Source organism: Phlebotomus papatasi, chromosome 1 (genome assembly GCF_024763615.1).
Source record: "Phlebotomus papatasi isolate M1 chromosome 1, Ppap_2.1, whole genome shotgun sequence".
Taxonomy (NCBI): domain Eukaryota; kingdom Metazoa; phylum Arthropoda; class Insecta; order Diptera; family Psychodidae; genus Phlebotomus; species Phlebotomus papatasi.
This window is the reverse complement of record NC_077222.1, coordinates 60620612-60642998: the sequence shown is the minus strand read 5'-3', so window position 1 is coordinate 60642998 and position 22387 is coordinate 60620612. Positions and strand designations below refer to the sequence as shown.

Here is a 22387-nt window from a genome sequence, read left to right as displayed (position 1 = left end):
AAAAATACCCTTCTGATAGTGTTCTTTCATTTAGAGATGGCATCAAAGACGGATATTTGTGAGTTGATGGATAAATTAACGATTGAAGTTTTGGACTTGATGGAGGATGAAGTGAAGCAGAAAATTGAAATTGAGAAGAATTCCAACAGTGGTCAGCTACTGATGGCCAAAGCCAGATACATCCAGGGTCAGCGAACTGTATCAGCATCACAGTTGCCCACGGAAAATAGCGCAGAATTCAATGCATTGGCAACTGTCTCAACAGACTCTCCAGAATCACCCAGAAGAGCATCAAAAGTTACACTGGAGCAGCATCCCGTGGACAAGGAGAATGGTTTCATCGATCCTATAAAATGGTTTGGAATCCTCGTGCCACAGAGCCTCCAACTGGCTAGGAATCGTTTCAAAAAGACCATCGAGCTCGCCGTGGACTGCACAAATACCCAACTGAGGCTCAATCGCTGCATGAACCAATTGGAAGGCTTACGGCAAATGAAACAGGTTGCTTCTTAAATATTCTGTGTTTATTTTTATTATCTTCAAATACATAAATAAGATAGTTGGAAATCATTTTTTGTTTGTTTTTTTCTTCTAAAATAATGTTTTTTTTTTAAATGGGAAACTAGCGAGAAAACGTGACTTTAATCTAAATTCTTGGGGATATGATTGGGGAGTGGTAAAATAAAGCACAATCATTTGTGAACTTACAGGGATATTCACAAAATTTTATATTCTCTTGGTTAAAGATCTGTATATAGAAAAGGAACAAAATCAGTGGTCTTCCAAGAATCTAATTTGTAGGAAATGCCTTTTAAAATTTATAAAGCCTCCTAGAGCTAGGATTACGTATTTCGTGGAAATTGACTGTATTTGCCGAGAAAATGGTATTTTTAAGGCTAAGTTCAAATTTTGTATATCCCTGTAATTCTTAGTAAAAAAAATATTTTATAAAATGTGCTGGTAAAATATATAAATTAATGTGATAAAAAAAGATAGTCAATTAGCTTTACAATACCGTAACTATTTTTTTTTTCAAATCCTAAAATTTGCAGAAAGGCTGTAAAACAATATTTTCTAAAGTCAGTCGCATCCAAAAATACAATTCAGTCAACCGTGGAACACTGAGAGAAATCCGAAAAGTTAAAATAACATTCCGGAAATGTTAATTTTACCCTGCAGTATTGATCCAAAATCGGTGTAAATATTACCCTTTTTAGGTGTATTAGGGGTTAAATTAACCCTTTTTCATGTTAATTTTACCCTTAAAAAGGTGTAAAAAGTGTAAAAGTTACAAGGAAAAAAGTTAGTCGCACCCCCTTTTTTTCTCAGTGAACGATCTAGGATAGGTAGGTTCTGCAGATTTGAGAAGGTCTGAACAAATACATAAAAAATATGAAATTTTCTCGTGTAAAATTTCAAGAAAAATGCCGATCTAAAGTAATTTGAGTTAAATAAATTTAGTTGGTGTGAATTTTAGAAGTGAAAAAAGTTTTGGAAACTTACATTTTCTCACCTGATGATGCCTAAACAACTAGGTATGCACGAATTTGTCTCTCGGCTTAACCCTTTAAGGACGATTGGAACACCCGTGTCCCATAAAGGAAATAATTTTTCCTGACTACCTGAAGTTAATCTTTCCTTATGTTTGTACATTTTTGCAAAGTAGAATGTTGAAGGAATCTAAAATATTTTTTGCAAGTCTCTAGCTTTTTGCAATGTAGTAAATATTTAAGCTCAAAAATGGCGAATTTTTAAATTCTCAAATTCATTGGTATTGTCAGAAAAATTACTTAAATTTTTGTGTTATTTTTGTCCCTATCGCTCATAAAGGATCAACACCTAATCAGATTCTGTTGGATTTTCTAAAGTTAGATGTAAGACCTTTTACTGATTTTGTTTATCGGCTTAATTTTTATTGTTGATTTTCGGTCCGCGAACACTGTCTCGTCGTTAAATTCTCTTTATGGAACCCCAGTGTTCCAATCGTCCTTAAATGGTTAAGCCATATGACTAAGCCTTATGCCCTAGACACACTTACGACTAAAGTCCAGAGACGACTAAGCTCGTTCATATCCAAGTCAGTTCCTGACATACTACAAAAGAGGCTTAACGTTTACTGGCACTCACAAAACATAACTTTCGTGGGTTTTTCTGCAGATATTTCTACTGAAATACACTAGTACTCCTTTGAAAATGAAACTACTTGTAAATTTACTTCACAATTCACTTATAACAATAAGAATTATCCACTAGAATCGCGGAAATTGGCTGACGTCGCGAGTTAGCTTCCACCTCACAAATAATTGTAATTAACAATAATTATTGCATGTGAACTGAGACATGAATTTACAAATAGTTTCATATTCAAAGCAGTATTAGTGCATTTCAGTAGAAATATCAGCATAAAAACCCACGAAAGTTATGTTTTGTGAGTCGCAGTGAATGCTAAGCCTCATTTGTAGTGTGTCAGCAACTGACTTGGCTATGAACGAGCTTAGTCGTCTCTGGACTTTAGTCGTAAGTGTGTCTAGGGCATTAGATCTGAAATCCATGTAATGCGACTAAAATGAATTCATGATCTTGGATTTTAATGTTCTTCTCGAAATCGACAACAAACGCCTTCCGGAAGTGCAAGATAAAAACATGGAACGATGGAAGATTTTTTACAACCTCACTCTAAGACCATTTTTTGGTAATTTTTAGAGAAACTTCAATTTTATCAAAATCGAAGCACGACTAATGACCTTTCCAATGGACCCACACTCTTTAATTTCTGTTTACTAGAACCTGAGATATAACGGATAATGTAAGGCAAAACAGAAAAATATAAAAGTATCAATAAAAAACATTGTGACGTGATAGAGCAAAACCAAGGTCAGATTCTTAATCAGGGGACTTGATTCTATCAAACGTACCATGTGAGATCTCCGTTAGCAAAACCATGTTGCATAGTGATATTTTTGAGGAGTATAACTAAGAATTATTAGCTAAGATTATTTACAATCTGAGCTTATGTGGTCCGAGGTGTAATCCGACCTCGTCAGATTGGGCTCAAATTTTGGATTCATACGTTTTGACACTCATAGATCACGAATATCATATGCGCTAAGAATCGATTTTCGTGGACGTCCTGTCGGTCCCGTTCGGAGTACAAACGCTTGTAGAGAGAGAACGGAAAGAAGTATCGACAAAGGTTAACCCTCTAACAGATGAGACCGCCTCAAGACGGTCTTCACAAAAATCACATTTACTGCGATTACAAAGTTTTTGTTTATTTAAAAGTGCTATAGTGTCTTCCGTAATAGTCTTACTAACATCTTTTAAAAGTTTGAACTCATTTTGACTCTTCGTTTAGTTGCTATCCCCAGTTTTGTGTGACAGATCAGAGAAAAAGCAACAAAAAATATTTGTACAAAAAAAAAACTCTTTTCCAATTTCCATAAAAAACCGACTTAGTTATCGGACAAAAATATATTTATTTTTTACTGAAAGATAGATCATTCTACTTTGTATATTTTATTTAAAAAATTTTAAGAGTAAAAATGTGAATTTTAGAAGCAAAAAGAGTTTCAAAAAATTTATATTTTCTCATCTAGCGCCTAAACTGAAAGAGATAATGAAGAATGGATGGTTTTTTCGACTTTATTGGATCATAATTATCCAAGAAAACATTGTTTTAGAATTTTTTTTCGCATATTAAAGAACACACTGGGTTAAATGTCGATAGGTGGCTAGAAGTTGATGATGTGTGATCCACCCCACCACCCCCCTCCGTCATTTTGGAAAACCCTTAAATTTTGATTTTTCAATAACTCGAGCCTTATGGCATCGATCGATTTCAAATTTTAATATGTTATAGCTGGGTCAAATAGCTTTCGATCAGTAGCAAACTAAAGCCCCCCCCCCGACCTCCTGATTCGGACTAGAAGGGATCGAAAATTTAATTTTCAAATGGGTATATCTCCGGTTCTAATTGTCAGAGTTAGAAAAAATTTGAAGTTTTGGAAAGCTCTCGTGGAGTATTACAACCCTTATGACACCTAAATTTTATCCAATTTAATCGAAGGTCCGATTAATCACAAAATCGATTTTTGAAAATTCCATTTCGAATATTTCTAAAACTAGACTTAGTATATTGTAGCTGAGAGCTTTCGATTAGAGAAAAACTTAAGCCCCCCTACCCCTCTGACCCGAGCTAGAAGAGGTCAAAAAGTCAATTTTCAAATAGCCATATCTCCGGTTTTAATTATCGGATTTAAAAAAATGGTGTTTTGGAAAGCCCTTGGGGAGTACTACAACCCTTCGAAAACTAGACGATGCTTTTTTTTTAATTTTAATATTTTGTAGTAGAGGTCGAGAGCGTTTCAACGGTTCAACCTTTTCAATTTCTTGACCGGACCATATTTTCAGTGTTTATAAAGCGATTTCGATGAAATTTTAGTATAAATGGTATCTGAGATCGAGATCGAAATCTTTCTAATTGGATCCCCTTCTAATTGGATCCCATCCGCCCCTACTTCAACCTACTGTACTCTGACCCTTAGTATACCGAAATTGACTGGATTCTCTAAGGTACTAACCGACTTTAAAGAACTTTTTTTTTTTGGCCTTCTGCACTCAAACTATCCAGAATGGAAAATTACCATTGATGAGCCCAGGTAAGCTTATGGTAGCTAAGTTTCTTTACATGTAACCTCGAAATGCGTGCAATTCGGGGTTCTTGCAACTCGTAATGCGTGAAAATTCGATTTTGAGTTGAATCTTAGGGGTAAAAGGAATCGCATCGAGCTAAATGTTTTCAGTAGATGAAACGAAAAAAAAATTTCTCGACGTGAATCAAAATCAAATTTTCACGCATTTCGAATTGCAAGCACTCAAGATTTCTAAGCACTCCGAGGACACCTGTAAAGGATCTCAGTTACTAAAAGCTGTTTTTTTTTTAGGTGGAATAAACAGTAAATTCTATTTGCAAACAGCCTTCCTGCAAAATATAAGATTTCAAAAATAAATTATAGGTTTCTGTAAAGGAATCCCAAAAGATACATTTCCGGGAAATAGAAAAAAAATATATATAATAAAAACCTATTAAGAACTTAAATCTGGAAAAAAAGTATGCAAACACACAGAGGTAATAACTTTTAAATCTGTGCTTAATCTAAATCTTATGTTCTTACTGATTGATCCTTACTAAAAACTAACAAAGGAGATGATATCTCTCAGTGAATTGTCATGTTTTTGTCAAATACATTATTTTCTCTTTAAGTATATAAGCTATACCTACAGCTATCTATATGTTTTTTTTCTTTTGTATTATCAAGATATTCTATCGATAGACTACAATGATTTTTTATTTCATTTCTATATAATGTTGATTAAGTGAAATGCGTATACGGTTAACTAACATTATAATGTGCAATGAATTCGGTGTATGTGTTTATGTGTTGGGAAGTGTGCTTTGTAAAACTTTTCCATTTCTAATGTTTCACTATATATTTTTTGTTTTTGTTTTCTTTTTTTCTTTCTTTTTTAATTCTATTCTCAACAATTATTGCTTGATGTCATTTTTTCTCAAGTATTTTATTTGTTTTTTCTTTTTCCTTACTTTTATTTTGTGTAGAAAAAATAGCTTTTGAGTTTCCACTTCCTCCGGGTTTTTTGTGATTTTGTTTTTGTATTTTCTTTCTTTCTTTTTTTCTTTGTAAAATTTGAAAGTCAAATTAAAACTTTCTGGGATAAAAATGTTAATCACTATCATGGAGGAAGTGATACGCTATTCATTCCTCAATTATCTTTCTCATTCGCTTCAATGGGCACTGAAATCTTTCGTCATCGTCACTCTGTCGATGACTGTAGCTGGGTAGCCACTTCATCATTTGCTGCTCAAAGAATTGTTCCAATTCACGCCCAAAATCTATTATTTTTGTCACTAAATTTTTCTCCTGGAAATCATTGTACTTCGAATTAATTGCCTGAATCTCAATAAAAATACAAAGACTGTGAAAAAAATAATTACCTGATGGTAGAGGAGACTATTTTTGAACATGAGTCTTACATCATTGACAAATGTTTGTACATCTGTATAGTGCTCAGGATTGGATAAGTCCAGCTTTGCCTTTATGTCATCTAAACAGATGGGACTGCAAAGGAAATATTAGTGATTTTATAGAAAAAATAAAACAAGAAAATCAATTTGTAGATCATAGTTTGATCATACTTGCTAATCATATTGTAAAATTCCTCATTGGCAAGTGGTTCTGGCTCTCTAAAAGCCAAACTTATCTCATACTGACAGTACATCTCCAGGACAATGCGCTGCATTATTTTCATTTCTCGCATACTCAAATCACCAGTTCTCTTCTCACCCGGCGCCTCCAGGGGCATATCGGCAAAGTTATAGCACAGCAAACACTGCCATGTCTCACTTTCATCCGGGAGATTACTAATTGATGGAATATGACAATTCTGGTGGAATACTTTGGGGCACTTGTCGCAACACATCAGTTCACCCCCATCGAGACAAACTGCACACCAATCCTCATTTGGATCGTCCTTCTGGCTATTTTTGTCTAACATAACATAAAGGACATTTTTTTTTTAATTATTAAAAATCCTCTCAAAGTCATTTTCTCAATTTCTCTTTTCCAAAACAAAAAAAAATGAGCATAAACGCACCATCTGTTGCCGCTGACATATCCGTGGAACTGTGAACAAGAGGCGATGTAGCCTTTGAACGTCCTTCCGGCAAGACTTGTACACCATTAGAATCTAACTTGGCAATTGTCGTCATGAGATCTTTCATTGATTCCTCACACAATTTATCAATTGAGTCAGCTGAGTCTTTTGAATTCTGCTGAAATTCAAAAAGCAAGAAGAGAATTTGCAATTGAATTCTCACATTCTCAAAGAAAACAAAAATAATCCAAGTGATTTTGTGATAAGGATTTCCTTCTCTAAAAGTCATTTCATTTTCTCCAAATCACCTAAAAAAATTTGGGCATTTTTGTCTTATCATATTGTTCTTTGATCCCTTAGTACGCCACAATATGACAACAAATCAATAAACTTTATATTCATTTGCATATTTTGTTTGGGCACAAAAACCGTCTGGAATTGTGAGAACCCGTACAATTTGAAAAAATTAGCATAAACTTCAGTCATTAATCGTTGAATTTTCCATTCTATTGGAGAGTTACTTTTTAAAGGTAAAAAAAATGTAAATAAGGGTCTGTGGTTTGCATCAAAACACATTTCTTTAATGTATAATAGCCCACACGATTTGTAGCCCTTTCAATGGTTTAACACTTTTAGCATATCATCGTCGTTTGGATCAGACAGAAGCATGGTCCGATCTGTGGACTGCAGACACCTAGACACTATTTCAGCCTCTTATATCTAACCAACAGACCTTAGTCCAATTCTTTTAATAACGAGATGAAATGCAGAATGTCCTGAGCTGCTGCTCTTTTGACATCCTGCAATTATAGCACTTCTTTTATAAAAATCATAATTTTCTGGTTTGAGAATTTTTGAGTATAAGAATACTCATTTGGAATACAATCCCTAAATTAGCAATTCTTATAAATAACAGGGAAATACAAATTTTAAAGTAGAACTTTTGATTTAAGTACCGAGGAAGTTACGACAATTGTTGACACAAACGGCGATTTCTTAGGCTTTCATTAAGATTGCATTATACGGGCTACAAACTTAAAGTTTAGCCAAGTGGCTTAACTTCTCTAATTTCTTATCTGGAAAGGTTTTTAGAGATATTTTGACTTATGATTTAATATTAATGAGAAATAATCAATTAGATTTTATTATTATTATTAAATTTTTAAGGCTTTGTTAATATCGGCTTAGGTTTTATGTGCTCGCTGAAGTCAGTGTTGTGCATGCAAAATTTTGTTTATTTTTGGTTTCCAGTGTATTTAAAATAGTATATTTTAATTTTAAAGAAAGTCACTTATTTTATAATTTGTATAAAATAAGATTTAAAAAAACCCAATAAAATTGGTTGTTAATCAATTTCAAGACTTTTAAAAACATCTCATTCATTTAATTTCTGATAATTTCGTCCACTCAACTCACTATGCAGTAGAGCTTCGCTATAGGCCATCGCTCTATAGTCCACAATATATAGACCGTTGATTTCAAAAGACTGATTTTAAGTTAGGTTATGTTTTTTAGTATACGCGACATGCAATGTTGTCATAAATATTTTAATATTTTTGGCAAACTTAATTGAGTAGTTGTGATAATTGTGATCCATATTGAAGAGAGCGGGGACAAGTACCACAATCGCAAAGAATGTGGAAGCCGTCGAACAATTTCAATACTAAAAGTCGTTGATTATTTTAAAAAATGACATGGACTATAGTGCGATCCAAGTGTCAAATCTGGAACCAAATATGGACTATAGCCGGGCTTTACTGTATACTCAAAATTAATTAATCACTTTTCGCCACTTACACTAAAATCGATTTTTACTCAATAAGTAAGAAATAAATGAGCCGTAAAGTAATATTGTATTACTGCTGCTGTTATAACCCCTACACACTAGATAAATTTATGTCCATATTGAAGTAAATTCTCTACGCTTGTGTAGGAAAAATGAAATTTCACAAAGATTGCCACCTCAGCAGTTCAGGAAAATTGAACTTTTGCAGCTTCGTAAAATATCATTCAATATTACTGACCACCGAATTTAGGGATTTCCTAATGTTATGCGTCACACCGTGCACGCCGCTCTGGAATATTTGACTGATCCAGATATTGCATTGAATGAGTTCATAGGAAAATTGAGATATTCAACATTTTTCACGAAAACTATTCGCGCACTTCAATGGTTTTCAAAGTGTCACAAAAACATGTGAAAAAAAGCTTAAAATCAATTTTTTAATTGTTGGAACTAAAAATTAATGTGCAAATTGTTGTGCACGGTGCAGTGTATACGGTGAAAATGTGGCGTATACATAGCTGGCCAAATTTTGTATGAAGCTGAACAAATCAGAGCAGCTTCGTTAAAATCACCACTAAATTTTAATTTTCCTCTAGAGGAAAATCTAAAGATTTTCTAAGGACTTGGTGAGGTGGAATTACGTACCTAATAAGCAAGAGATTTTTTGACATCATGGTATAATTGATTCGGCTTGCGTGGCATTCATTAAAAAAAATCCTAAAATTCGGACATCATCTTCCGTACGAAGCTACACAAGCTTCTCCTAGTTACTTTAAATTTATTATTTTAGGCATTTTTAGAGCAGTATTTTAATCAAATAATTACATCGGATTCAACATTTCTTACTAAATACGCTAGCATAAAATTTTAATAGAAAATTTGAAGTTTTTGTTAAACAATTTATCTTTTGACTACTCAATTATACACTCGTAGAATAAATAAAATTTGTATTTAGTTAGTTAGCATTTCATTTCATATTTCTTTTATATAGGCGACGCTAACTTCATAGATTTTCAGTTGGAAAATCTCGATTATTAATTTTTTTGGAATTGTCTAAGAAATTGAGTTCTCAAATAAAGGCGAAGAAAAATAATATAAAATGAGTAATAATTAATTATTAATTAATAAGTAATTCTTAATTATTGAGAAATAAATTAAGAACTGCAATTTTTTATTAAAAAAAAACTATTTAAATATGAATAAATCTTAGACAAATAGGGGAAAGAGTGCTAACTTCGGACGACTGAAGCTTCGCACAATTCAATTTTTTCTATATTATGACTCTTTCTGAGGAAATTTAAGTCAATAGACTAACTTTTAAAATGAGTAACTTTTTCATATTGTGAATAAGACCTAGAGGTTTTTTCACGCGTGGAAGAATTCCCGAAGAAATGCAAAGGTATTTAGTGCTTAGCAAAGCTTAACATGCAATTACAATTAAGATTTATAATTGAAAGGGTAATAGAAATACCTACAAAGGATTACTCAAAAAATATTCATCAATGGAAGCTACTAAAGGCCACAGAAAAACCCCATCGTAAAGAAGGAAACCATTTCTTATTCCGATGATACTTATAGTCATACATTTTGTAAATATAAAATAAATCAATTCAATTATTGTCCCCACTTTAATTGATTGCCACGTGAATTCTCGATATATTGCATTTAAATTTCTAATCAGTTTCTCTCTACAACTTGAATGATCTAATCTACGAACTGGGGAATTTTCAATTTATCGACAACGAAAAAAAAGAGGCAAAAAGAAATACTTTGCAACTTACATCACTGAGGCCTGTACTTGGGCTCGGTGTCTTGGGGTTAGTTGATGTTACATTGGGGATGACATTGGTGGACCCAATGGTGATATTAGGTGCTGGATTTTTAACAATTGGCGGTGATTTCAGTGAAATTTTAAATGAATCCTGCCGCAAATTGAATTGCTGCATAAACTGTCCCGATGGCCCAGCAAAGCCATTTTGATTCTGTTGCTGCTGCTGCTGCTGTTGTTGCTGCAGCGATTGTGGAATATGCCATTTGGCACCTGAATGCATCAATCGCATCTGTTGGGCCTGTAGTGTTTGATTGTATTGCTGCTGTTGTTGCTGTTGCTGTTGTTGTTGCTGCTGTTGCTGTTGCTGTTGATTGTAGCTCATTGCTCCAGATTGCTGCAAAACCAAAAATTTTCTTCATAAAACCGCCATCCTGCTCCCAATGGAAACACAGTTAACTCACATTCTGCAGCATTGATCTGTGAGCTGGAGGAGGTTGCTGCATAGCCCCCGAAGAATGTGACTGTGGCATACGCTGGTAGTTCTGGAAACGAGGTCCATTGGCAGCCATAAAATTGGCCGGATTATTATTTACCCCACTTCCACTACCAGCCGTTTGATTCTGATTGTAACTCTGATGCCCTGGCGGTCCACTTAGGTAGGGTGGACGCATTTGGGGCAAACCCTGCGGTGGGCCACTCTGTTGTGATGCATTGTAACTTGGCGGAGCATTGAATCCTCCCATATTGTGACATGGACTTTGTCCAGCACCTTGATTGTTCAGTAAGCCACGTAAACTTATGTCTGCAACAGAAAAGTTCGTTACAGATTTGCTTCTCATAGATTTACTTCTAAATAATTTTGCAGTTCAATTAAATATCCCAAATTATTTTTCTAAGAGTAAAAACTATATTAAAATTTACTTAATATTGGCTCTGGCACACCTTTTAGATCAGGAAAATTTCATAAAGTCGAAATTCGGATCCCCTTCTTTCTCACTTGTTTTGCATATGTCTATCTCGTTCTCTCGCACTCTTCTTCTTCTCTTAAACATCACTCCAAATTCAAATTAGCTCAAACGAATTTGGTATGCGAAAGAATGAGACAGACATATGCAAAGTTCATGGGAAAGAAAAGGATGTGAATTTTGATTTCATGAAATTTTCTTGGTCTAAAAGGTGTGCCGGAACCATATGAAACAAAATTCAAATTAGTTTAGTAAAATTGTGGGCAAAAACTACACTGAGAAAAAAAGAGACTGCGATTGGCTTTATTTTCTCTAACACTTTATAGGTGTAAAAATATATCAACATTTTTTAATGTTAATTTTACACCTTTTTAAATGTAAAATTAACATGAAAAAAGCTAACTTTAACCCATAATACACCTAAAAAGCATAATATTTACACCGATTTTGGATCAATACTGCAGTGCAGGGTAAAATTAACATTTCCGGAATGTTATTTTAACTTTTCGGATTTCTCTCAGTGTACGATAATTGTGTCGATCCGACCATTATTTAATAATGCTTGGAATAAGACTTTCTTTTTATTAATTTTGCAGATGTTGTTAAACGAATTACGTAGGGGAAGGCTTTCAGGCTTCGCATATACTCTAGCTTAGAACATTTTTTTCAGCAAATGTGTGACTTAACTCTTTCATCTCTTTTGGGACTCTGAGTAATAATAATGCTGTCACAACATTCCAAGACGCAACAAAGCCTTCCCGAATGGGGATTTCTCGACATGCATTATTATTTTTCTTGTACGGGATGAGGTTGTCAGTCCCATGCCCGTGGGAATCAAATGTAGTGAAGCTCACTGGATGCAATCCGAACACCTTCAACGCCAGACAAATTCCTGGTGATCTAAAGAGGATTCGAACCCAGGACACTTGCATCATAGAGCGAGTGCTCTACCACTTGACCCATTGTATGCCCTCAGAGTGGGACTCTGAGTACTCAAAGTAAAATATGGATATTCTGGGAAAAACAATTCATTTGATTTTGAACTATTTAAAATCGATAAACTTGTGTATGATTACAAATATCTATTAAATACTGAACTGAGCTATTTTGGTCAAAAAATTGACTTGTTACATATACCGCGGTCCCGAAAGACTTAAAACTGGCTATTAAAATATATTGCTATTAGATAGATTCGTTAAAGGAATATGGGAAATATATGAAGTGTTCGAAGTCGAAGAGCCTTCCCCTGTACTAATTGGCATATACAAAAATGCCGAATAAATAATGTTTTAGGACTGATATTTTAAATTTTAACCCTTTAAGGACGAGATAATAAAATGTAAGTAATATTGCGTTTTTTTCATTAATTTACGGTTTTCGATAAGGATAAATGTTCAAATTTTGTGTAGACTCTCTCAAATTCGGGTATTTGGGACCAAAATTTCACCTGAATTAGAGAGAAATTCGAGCGACCAACTTTTTGAAATGCAACGATTTTTTATTCATCTGCATACACATATTGAGTTCACACATTTATATTTATTGTAAATTTCATGAAAATCCCTCAATAATGCAAAATCTCATCAAAACTAAGATAAACCATGGCAAATTTGAGCATATTTGCTTCATTTGATAATCGTAATCAAATTTCAAAAATTACAACAAACTTTTTTCAAATGTAACTGTTCGTCAGTTAAATCAGCATTTGCCGTAACTTCCTTTTGACAACTTTTCATGAGATGAAATTTTATGGATGAAAAATGAGACCCGACCGAATGCCATATTTTGAGTCAAAATAATAAAACTGGCACTAATAAATTGTAAGTTAACTCGAGAAAATCTTTATAAAATTATTTTAAAGCTGCGATATTGAGAAATATGTTAGAAGAAACACAATAAGATTTTATCGTAACTTCCATCGTTTATAAAGCCGCATCTTCCAATGTATGAAGATCTTGGAAGTTACGACAATTTTCAAAAACACAATATATCAATTTCAATTACTCTAGTGATAATAAGCACCTTTATTTAACTAAATTAGTCAATTAAACTGTTATCCCTGTCACTAAAAGCTTTTAGTCGTTTGTTTTGTTTTGAATTAATGACAGATGAGCAGGGATTTTTCCTCACTTTTTTCACACAAATATCGAATTAAAACGATGTAATGTTGCATTATTCGGACTGTCTTTGGATATTTAGAAGAGTTTGTGAAAGTTTTAATGAGAAATATCACATTTTTGCTGCAAATTACAAGCTATGCAAACGAGCAAAAGAAGTTAGTGCAAATGTTGATTACTGAAAATTTTGTAAGAAAATTTGTCGTAACTGCCCTAAAAATGGAAGTTACGACAAATTCTGATAAATTTTTATAAATTACGCGTAAGTGCTTTTGTTTATAATAATTTTGATTGGGCTTATAAAAGTTTCTTTTTCTCAAGTGCGTTTAATAAACAAAATTACGCCGATTCCAAATATGTATATATCTCAAAATCGCAAAAATGAAGTTACAACAAATGCTGATTTAACTAACGAAGTAATGTCCGAATTAAAAAGTAGCCCGATCTTAAAAGAGCAGAATTAGCGAGAGTCTACTGTAATCCAAATGGTACAGATTAGGGTGTCAATAAGTCCTGACTCGAGTTCTTATAGTATCAATAGGTGTTCCTTTCACCCTAAGTATCCCTCTCTCTAACTCATTGAAATATTTAACAGTTTGATTCAAACTTTATTCACAAATTATAGTAAAAAAAAAATTATTTGCTAGCTAATCGCCCTCATCTACCCTACTATTTTATAATTTTACATAAGACTTCCTCTTTAACGTTTTAAGGAGGATTAGGTCATCGGTGACCCACAAACAATATTTTTCCTATATTCATCTATCTAAAGTTATTATTATTAACGAGGCATAACCGAGTGAATGGTTTTCCGTATCATAAAGTTATGAAGTCAGTTAAGACTTCAGAGAAAATGACAATCAGAAAAATTATTTTTTTCTGATGCACAATACTCGTTTTTAAAGGGTTAACTACATTAAACTTTAGAAAGGAATTTAAAATGTATTTTAAACTCTACACTGAGAAAAAAAGGGGGTGCGATTAACTTTTTTTCCTCGTAACTTTAACACTTTTTAGGTGTAAAAATATATCAACATTTTTAATGTTAATTTTACACCTTTTTAAGGGTAAAATTAACATGAAAAAGGGTTATTTTAACCCATAATACACCAAAAAAGCATAATGTTTACACCGATTTTGGATCAATAATGCGATGTAAAATTAACATTTCCGGGATGTTATTTTAATTTTTTCGGATTTCTCTCAGTGTACACTCACATTTTATTAAAAAATCTAATGATTTCCCTTTAGTAACCCAAGCCCCTATTGAGCTTCTAATCCATAAATAGTAAAATAAATAAATAAATGAAAAAAATCTACCAATTAAAAAAGAACAAGATAAAACGGGGAAGTAAAAATGTTGTTTTTCATTAATTTTGTTACAAAATTCGCAAGCTTGACATATTAAAACTTGCTTATTTTTAATTAAAAAGCTCGAATATGCATTTTTCTGACCCAAATTGCAAGCTGAATACCTCAATAGTCTTTAAAGTAAACATTAATAATTAAATATGTACAGCTGAAATATGTCTAAAATAATCTATTTTTTTTAGTTTACTTTATTTTCTTCAAGAAAAACACTAAATTTCAATGCTTTTTCATAATTTCCTGGAAAATCAATTTCGCATTGAAAAAAACCAACAATATTATTCAATTCTCAAGTTAACTACTTTTTTTCAGGTGGCGTTTTCTTTTGAAATTGTATGGTAAAGCCCGAAAAAAGAGAATGTCTCTGTAAAAGATGAAAAGGCCCCCTTTTTATTCTTATATGAATAATGCTAATTAAATGAAAAGTAAATTGAATAAAAGTACTTTTTTACTTACCCATATTCTGTGGATGTGTCGATGAGCTAACATGAGGTTGTCCCTGACGATTTGGCAGTCCCATATTGGGGAATCTAGTTGGTCCATCTTGGGAGAATTGCCTATTTAGTTGCATATTGTTAAATGCCGGATTGGGTGATGTACTATTGTAGATTGGTGGTCCATTTTGATTATAGCCCGATGGTCCACTTGGTGCACCCGGAAGGCCCGGTGGTGGTCCCATTCCCGGACGCATTGGTGGTGCCATGGTTGGACTTGGTTGCTGACGACTTGGCACAGGACCACTCACCGGAGGTGTTGAGTTCTGTATCATCGGTGGATATGCCTTACCATCCACAATGATCGTACCCAATTGCGCTATAACTTTCTGGAGTTCATTCACTTGGCTCAGTTGCACCTGAATTCGCACAGGGATCTCAGGATTGGGAATATCTGCACGCTGACACTTGACCTTTTGCAGATGTCGTGCTAGTGTCTTGTTACTGAACAAGACAGCACTATCGCTACCCTTATCCAGGGCATTCTGCACAAAATCAATACAGTGATCTGTATGCCCCGATAACTGCTGCAGTGCATCCTTCTTCTCATTCAACACTTTGAGCTTACTGTCACAAACTTCATTGAGACGCATTACCAGTTGCTTCCCTCGTAAATTTACCGTATTCGTGATTTTCAGCACCATATTTGTGATGTCCTTTATCAATTCCTTCTTTTTGTCCGCAATCAGGCTCTGTCTATCGTCAATTACCTTCATGGCGCTAGTTAGGAGAACACGCTTGTAACTAATCTCACTCAAGAGACTATTGAGATTATTGCGTGTCTCCGTTGCAATTTCATGGGCAAACTTGTACTTGTGATCACGATGATCAACTAACTGACAATCACGACATGTCAACTTTTCGCATGTCTCACAAAATAACGACAATTTCTCCTGCGAATGCACCGGACACATGAGATTTTTCCCCGTTGAACTACTATTTTGACTTTCAGCTGTTGCCTCCTCCTTTGGCTTTATCGTATGATCCTTGGTGATCTTCAAGCGTTGATGAGCCTGTACACAACTATCGCAAATATACTCAGAACATTCTACACACCACGATGTTGCATTGGCATCATCACTGCAACTACTACATTTTATAACTGCCTTCGTATCAGCCTCCTGATTTCCACTATTCTGCAGTTCATCCGTCGATGTAATCTGCTCTATTAGGAATTGATTGTCAATAATACCCTCCATTTGGCTGGCCATATTGCACACGGGACAGTGCACAAGGGGCGGAAGGGCACGATCGAGCTCGGAGAATTTGGTGGTGACACAGGCAGAGCATGCAACATGCAGACATTCCAGCAATTTGGGATTGTCCGTGCCGCTGAGTGTCTGTGAACACCAAACGCACTTCGAGGGGATGGTGGATGTGCCCTTGCTGGGAAGGTTGTCCACCTGAAAGGGGGATAGTTATATATGAAAACCCATGAGAAAATTCCCATATGCAAGTGCACTTTCAGTTTGCAGTGACTCTGTCTATCAAGAAGTTACAGCTATTGAATTCAGTTGAAATTGGTTAAATTTAGTAAAAACCCCTTTTACTAATTTTATTTTTTGATTTAATTGACAACTTTCTCTTCAGAAATTTTGCAATATATGACTGTAATATGAATAATTTTATCAGACAAGTTGTGCGGAATTCTCGAATATATTAAATTGCGTAACAGCAAGTCATAGGATTGAATGTCGAAAATGTTAACGGACCAATAGCATTTCATAATTTCTATAATCATTTCTTCAAAAAAATCTTCTGAAATTAAGTTTTAACTCTTTCGCGTCATTAGGAGCATATATGACCCGGGGAAAAAACAATTTTTTTTGACTATTTACATTAATTGAAATCTATTGGTTTGTGCACGACATCATAATAGAAGGATGTAAGACTCTTGGTTAATTTTCTCAAAACTCCAGATATTCAGGAAAAGAAAATATTTGAGATCAAAAATCACTAATTTCGAACTTTGTGAAATGACTTTTTTTTTCAAAAATTTTTATATTAATTTATTTTTTTCAGCAAAAAGTTCTTTAGAAACACAAAATAGAATATCTAAAGATTGTATATTGCATATTTTGATATAATAAACTACTCTCAATTTTCCAGAAAAGCTTGCAGGATTTTCCGGGTCATATATGACCCTATTGTCCCCAAGGGTAACAGTGTTTTCGTCCCAAACCTATAGCGAAATGTAGTTGGGACATTGTTTTTCTTTGTGAAATGCAGGTGGGACATCTTGCTCCTAGACATTTCATCTTATATCTGATGAATTATAACATATTTTGCAATATTTTAGAGTATTCTGCAAGCGTCTCATATTGTGCAATTGTATTGTGTGTGAATAAATATGTGGATAAGTTTATTTTTGTCAAATACCACTCAAAATATTGTGACAGTGACTGTTCAAGGGATTACCAGGAAGATTCCTTGAACACCAGGAGTACAGTGTTCATCAAGACAATCCAGTTTGCCATGGTTTTGGCCAAATTAACAACTTCAAGCAAAAAAACTCTCAGAAAGCCCGTAATATAGATTTTGAAAATGGTATGTACACTTCCCTTGAGGACAACAGGGTCATATGTGACCCGTGGTTTTTCCGAGTTTTCACGCAATGGAAAATTTTTTTCCTCTCTGAACTATTATATTTGATCATAAAGTATTAGGAAAAACTCAATTTTACATGAATTCATCTGCTGAATAAAAGTGGGACGCGAAAGAGTTAAATGGTTAATTTCCTACTCAGAATACAGCATCAATTGATATGGATATATTGGTCAAAAGTATTAGGCCTTAAATTCCAAATAGAACTGTCTTATGGATTTAAATACATATTTAAAAGTTTAAAATATTTGATATCAAAATACAATCTAAATACATTTTATCTTCGGATAAACTAAAAATTATTATATTTAATAATTACTTGAATCTATTTAAAAAAATATATATTTTTACGTTTCTAATTGTTAAGAGTTTGCAAATTTCTAAAATTCATGAGTCAAGGATCCGATTCACAAGAAATAATTTTATTAGTCTGCTTTTTAGAAAGGTAATATATTATTATAACTACATTCTTTTTTAATAATATTTTAAACCTTAATTTCTTTAATTTTATTTGCATTTTTTAAAACTTCAACATGATTCAAAACATTACCAACATTTCAAGGAGTAATCTTTAGGCGAATTGAAATCGTCTCTTAATCCTTATACTGCGATAATATACTTTTGAATTCAAATAGATCTTTTTTTTTAAAGATAACCCTTAACCTGACACATAATCTTTTAGCAATGTTTTTGTTTTTTGATATTAGCCATCAGCCCAATATTTATAAGTTTTTATTGTATGGCGTAAAATAGTGTAGATTATCTCGAAGACATAAAATGGTGAGGTTGATTAATTCTTGTAATAACACTTGTAACAAATAAGGGAGACTGGGGCAAAATTTATCGAAACGAAAATTTCAATATTCACTATTTTCTAAAATAAAAAAAACTAAAGCTTGAATTTTTTATTATAATATTTATTATTATTAAAGTTTCAAGGGATTCGAGGAAGGATTATGTAAAATAAAAAATAATAAAATTTTGAGCCCTATTTTTGGAATATTTGGCTTACAGAAAATATCAGTACTGAATAGCTCAATTTAAGCACATTTCTCGTTGATTTCGCTTTTTAAATTCTGACAATTAGAACGGGAGTTATGGCCATTTGAAGAATTTTTTTTAGGACCCTTTTAGCTCGGGTCAGGGGGATCGGCGGACCTTATGTTTAGTATTGATCGCAAGATCTAAGGCCCAGCTATACCATATTAAAATTTGAGCCCGATCGATGCCATATCGAGGTCTTATTGGCTTATAGTGCATGTTGTTAAGATATGAAATAAAATAATGAATTTTTGAGAGAAAATTCTGTGGTTCATAAGTCATTCAAATACGTAATTTCTGGATAACGGTATATTTTACGACCCTATGAGATATTTAGGAGACTATTTTTGTAAAGGATTCAAGTCGTCCCACGAATCCTTTTCATGTATTTGGAGGATATTTAGGAGTTTATGAAGGAAATCTAAAAAATGATGGATAGGGATATGCGATGTTCCAGGAAAAATGTCCTTGAATCCTCCTCTACACATCCTTGAGTTATCCTTTGATACCAAATCCTAGGATGTACCGTTATTGATTATAAACAACTCTTTTTCAAATATTTCGAAAAATTTCTTAAAGATCTTTTTCTTAAGATATCTCAGAAACTTGACGTGATGGACCACAAGTTTCTTCGGGAGAAATGTTCAGGACATACCAAGGAACAAGAAACTACTCATTATTTTCCATCCCAAGAAAAAAAGTTTCATTTTGTTGCACAGTGTTATTTAACTAAAAGAGGAGATGCTTTTCTCTGACCGAAAATCAACAATAAACATGAAACCAAGCAAAATCAAGAAAAAGTGTAACTACAAATTTTAAAAAACCCAATAGATTCGGAGTTGCTAGCCTTTATACCTCTAGGCACAATAGGAACAAAAATAGCCCAAAAATTTAAGATTTTTATCTGGCAATACTAATGCAAGATAATTTTCACTCTAATGAAAAATAATTATGCATGTGTAGGGGAAGGTGGGGCGGCTACTTTGAACTGTTTTCGCCTAGGGGCGGCTACTTTGAACTGTTTTCGCCTAGGGGCGGCTACTTTGAACTATTTTCGCCTACTTCTAAATGAAGCTGGTCCTTGTAATTATTATTGCTCGAACTCCACATAGAGAGCAGTAAATCCCTCGATTTTTTCACTCCCCCAAAAATTTCCACATTCCACACCCTAGAGACCACTTTTCTCATCAAATCAGACAATTTCTGAGTATTGTCGTCACGCTGTTTGTCAGTCTGTCCGTCCGACTGTCGCCAGCTCTAGAGGCCAAACGGCTTGAGATAGCCACTTGGGACCTTCGGGGGACCCCCCCCCATAAGTGGACTCAAGGATCGTTAACATGCCCGTCATTTTTTCTCCACCCCTCCCCTTCCCCTACAAAACCATGTTTTTTTGGGATTGCTCGAAAACGCGTTGTGCGATTTTTTTTTTATTTTTGGATATGTTTTAGAGATTACCCATAGGCGAATATTTCGTCCTTTGATGAAAAAAGGTTAAAAAAGACACTAGAGAGAGCATTTATCAAGCGAATGGGGTCATGTTTGGGCTCGTTGGAAAGGTCTTGGAATTTATGACAAAACTAAACCGATCGGTTTTGAAACTGAAATCGATTTTGAATCGGTAATGAACCGGTTTATACCCGATAAATTATTTTTATACGAAATTCAATTAAATTACTCGTGAGGTGTATTTTGGGAAATATTTTGAGTGATTTATAAGTCGGTTCAAATTAGTTGAGAACCGGTAAAAGGGGATTTTCTTAAAAAAAAAAATCTGAATATGAAAAATTTAAAAATTCATTCAGCACTATGAGATTTTAGAAATGGTTATAAATTAGCTAAAAATATCCTGGATTTTTACAAATTTCTAATTTACGATTATATACAAACTTAAAAAAAATTATTTAAGTACTCAGGAAATCATTTTCTGTATGGGATACCGATGTTCCAATCGTCATTAACCCTTTAAGGACGAGTGGGACACCGGGGTGCCAAAAATAAAACCATTATTTTTAATGATAGTAAGTTATTTTGACCTCTACTCAGAAAAAATGGTTTTGTTTTGATGGCACCGGTGTCCCACTCGTCCTTAAAGGGTTAAAAGATTAAAAATCCATTAAGTAAAGAAAATGACCCACATTTAAACTACCTAAGTTCGTTTTAGTTTGTGTTTGAAAAATGTTTAAATGTTTGACAGATTATTAATCCCATTAGTCAATAAATTAGTATTTTCAAAAATAATTCCGGAAGGAAGCATCCCATCCTCCCCTACTCTAAACACTTAATTACTCTTCATTATTTCCAAAATACGCAAAAAGCACAGATGGTTTAATAAACTAATTTGTTTATAGGGTACCTATAAAATTTAAATTTAAAATTGATTTTTTACTAAAGTAGTTCAAAGGGGGCTTTTGAAAGAAAAGGGGTGAAGGATTTTGTTACGCCTCTGGTATTTGGGTAAAAATCCTTGGAAATGTTATTATTTAAACATCACAAATTGGAAGACACAAAAACCTCTCACAAACTTTGATATTTCCGATAAGCACACATGATAGCAGTGATTTTATTGTTATCTTTCGCGAATTGCAGGCAAATTTGAGTTATTTTTTTTTGTACTCTTTCCCAAGGTCACGCAATTTAAGCCCCAATTTGATCAGACTCGCGAAGTTGGTTAACAAGAAAATCATTCCTGGGCGTAAGCTCTATTTGAGACTTGTGGGCTTTTACTCCGTGGTCTCTTCTATGGGTGCATTTCACCCAATGGTGTGTGAAAGCCTCTTCCCTCGCGAGAGTCGATGAGAGAAAAGAGACAGAAAGTCAAAGAGAAAGTATATTAAAAAGGCATGTGTGTAGGCCAAATTGCGAAAGTTGTGCCTTCACAAAATGCTCAACTTTCGGATTTTCTCTGATAAAAATTGAGGATAAAAATCTCAGTGGGAATTTCCTTTTTTTTTACCTGCTTTTCCACACTATCGCACAAGTTTCCTGTCTCATTGTTGTCGAAGAGCTCCTGTTTGATATTGTGCGGCAACAGTGGTAGGAAGTCATTCTTATTTATGTTCTCCAACTCTTCCAGTTCCATCGTTGGTGCCTGGGACCTTTCTCAACTTTTCACACACACTTTTTCCCCACGAAAAACTTTCTCAACCACACCACTACACCCCTATTCCAGCTGCATTTTCCACCCAGGGAAACCACCCAAAAATTATTTTATTTCCTCTTGGGCCGTAGGCTCTTCTCCCAATGGAGAATTTTTTGCAATAATGGCGGCGCAGAACGCTACAAATTCACTTTATTATATGACCACAAAATCACTATTTTCCACTGCCCAAACATCCAAATTTCTCACTAATTCCATTCACTGCACGTGCTCGGCAATCCACGCACAGGTTTTGGGCAGCTAGAACGTCCGGCAATTTTGTAAACATTCACGAAAATCACGACTGGCGTTCAGGAAAATTTACTTCTTTTTTTTTCTTCATGGACTGCTCTTTTGTAAAATTTTGGGTGGAAACTCCGATGTGGGGCTGAATTGTAGCTCACTTCATGCGGCAAACAGCGCCAATATTTCC

General features: G+C 34.0%; 2 protein-coding genes across 3 annotated transcripts; one reads left to right on the top strand and one right to left on the bottom strand.

The window, feature by feature from the left end:
* Window positions 1-36: 36 nt before the first annotated feature.
* On the top strand, window positions 37-570 carry LOC129809566 (coiled-coil domain-containing protein 115). The gene has a single exon (XM_055859493.1). The coding sequence runs from the start codon at window positions 37-39 to the stop codon at window positions 511-513; it is 477 nt and encodes a 158-aa protein (XP_055715468.1). The 3' UTR covers window positions 514-570.
* LOC129809551 (transcription intermediary factor 1-alpha) lies at window positions 507-22327 on the bottom strand. Of its 2 annotated transcripts, none has more exons than XM_055859474.1 (8): window positions 21772-22327; window positions 15136-16576; window positions 10691-11031; window positions 10240-10623; window positions 6673-6850; window positions 6215-6566; window positions 6014-6137; window positions 507-5939 (listed from the first exon to the last, which is right to left on the bottom strand). In XM_055859474.1, the coding sequence occupies exons 1-8, from the start codon at window positions 21895-21897 to the stop codon at window positions 5775-5777; spliced, it is 3111 nt and encodes a 1036-aa protein (XP_055715449.1). In that variant the 5' UTR covers window positions 21898-22327; the 3' UTR covers window positions 507-5774. The 2 variants fall into 2 exon arrangements, with proteins under 2 accessions (XP_055715449.1, XP_055715450.1); XM_055859475.1 differs by having other exon boundaries at window positions 6673-6847.
* Window positions 22328-22387: the final 60 nt, after the last annotated feature.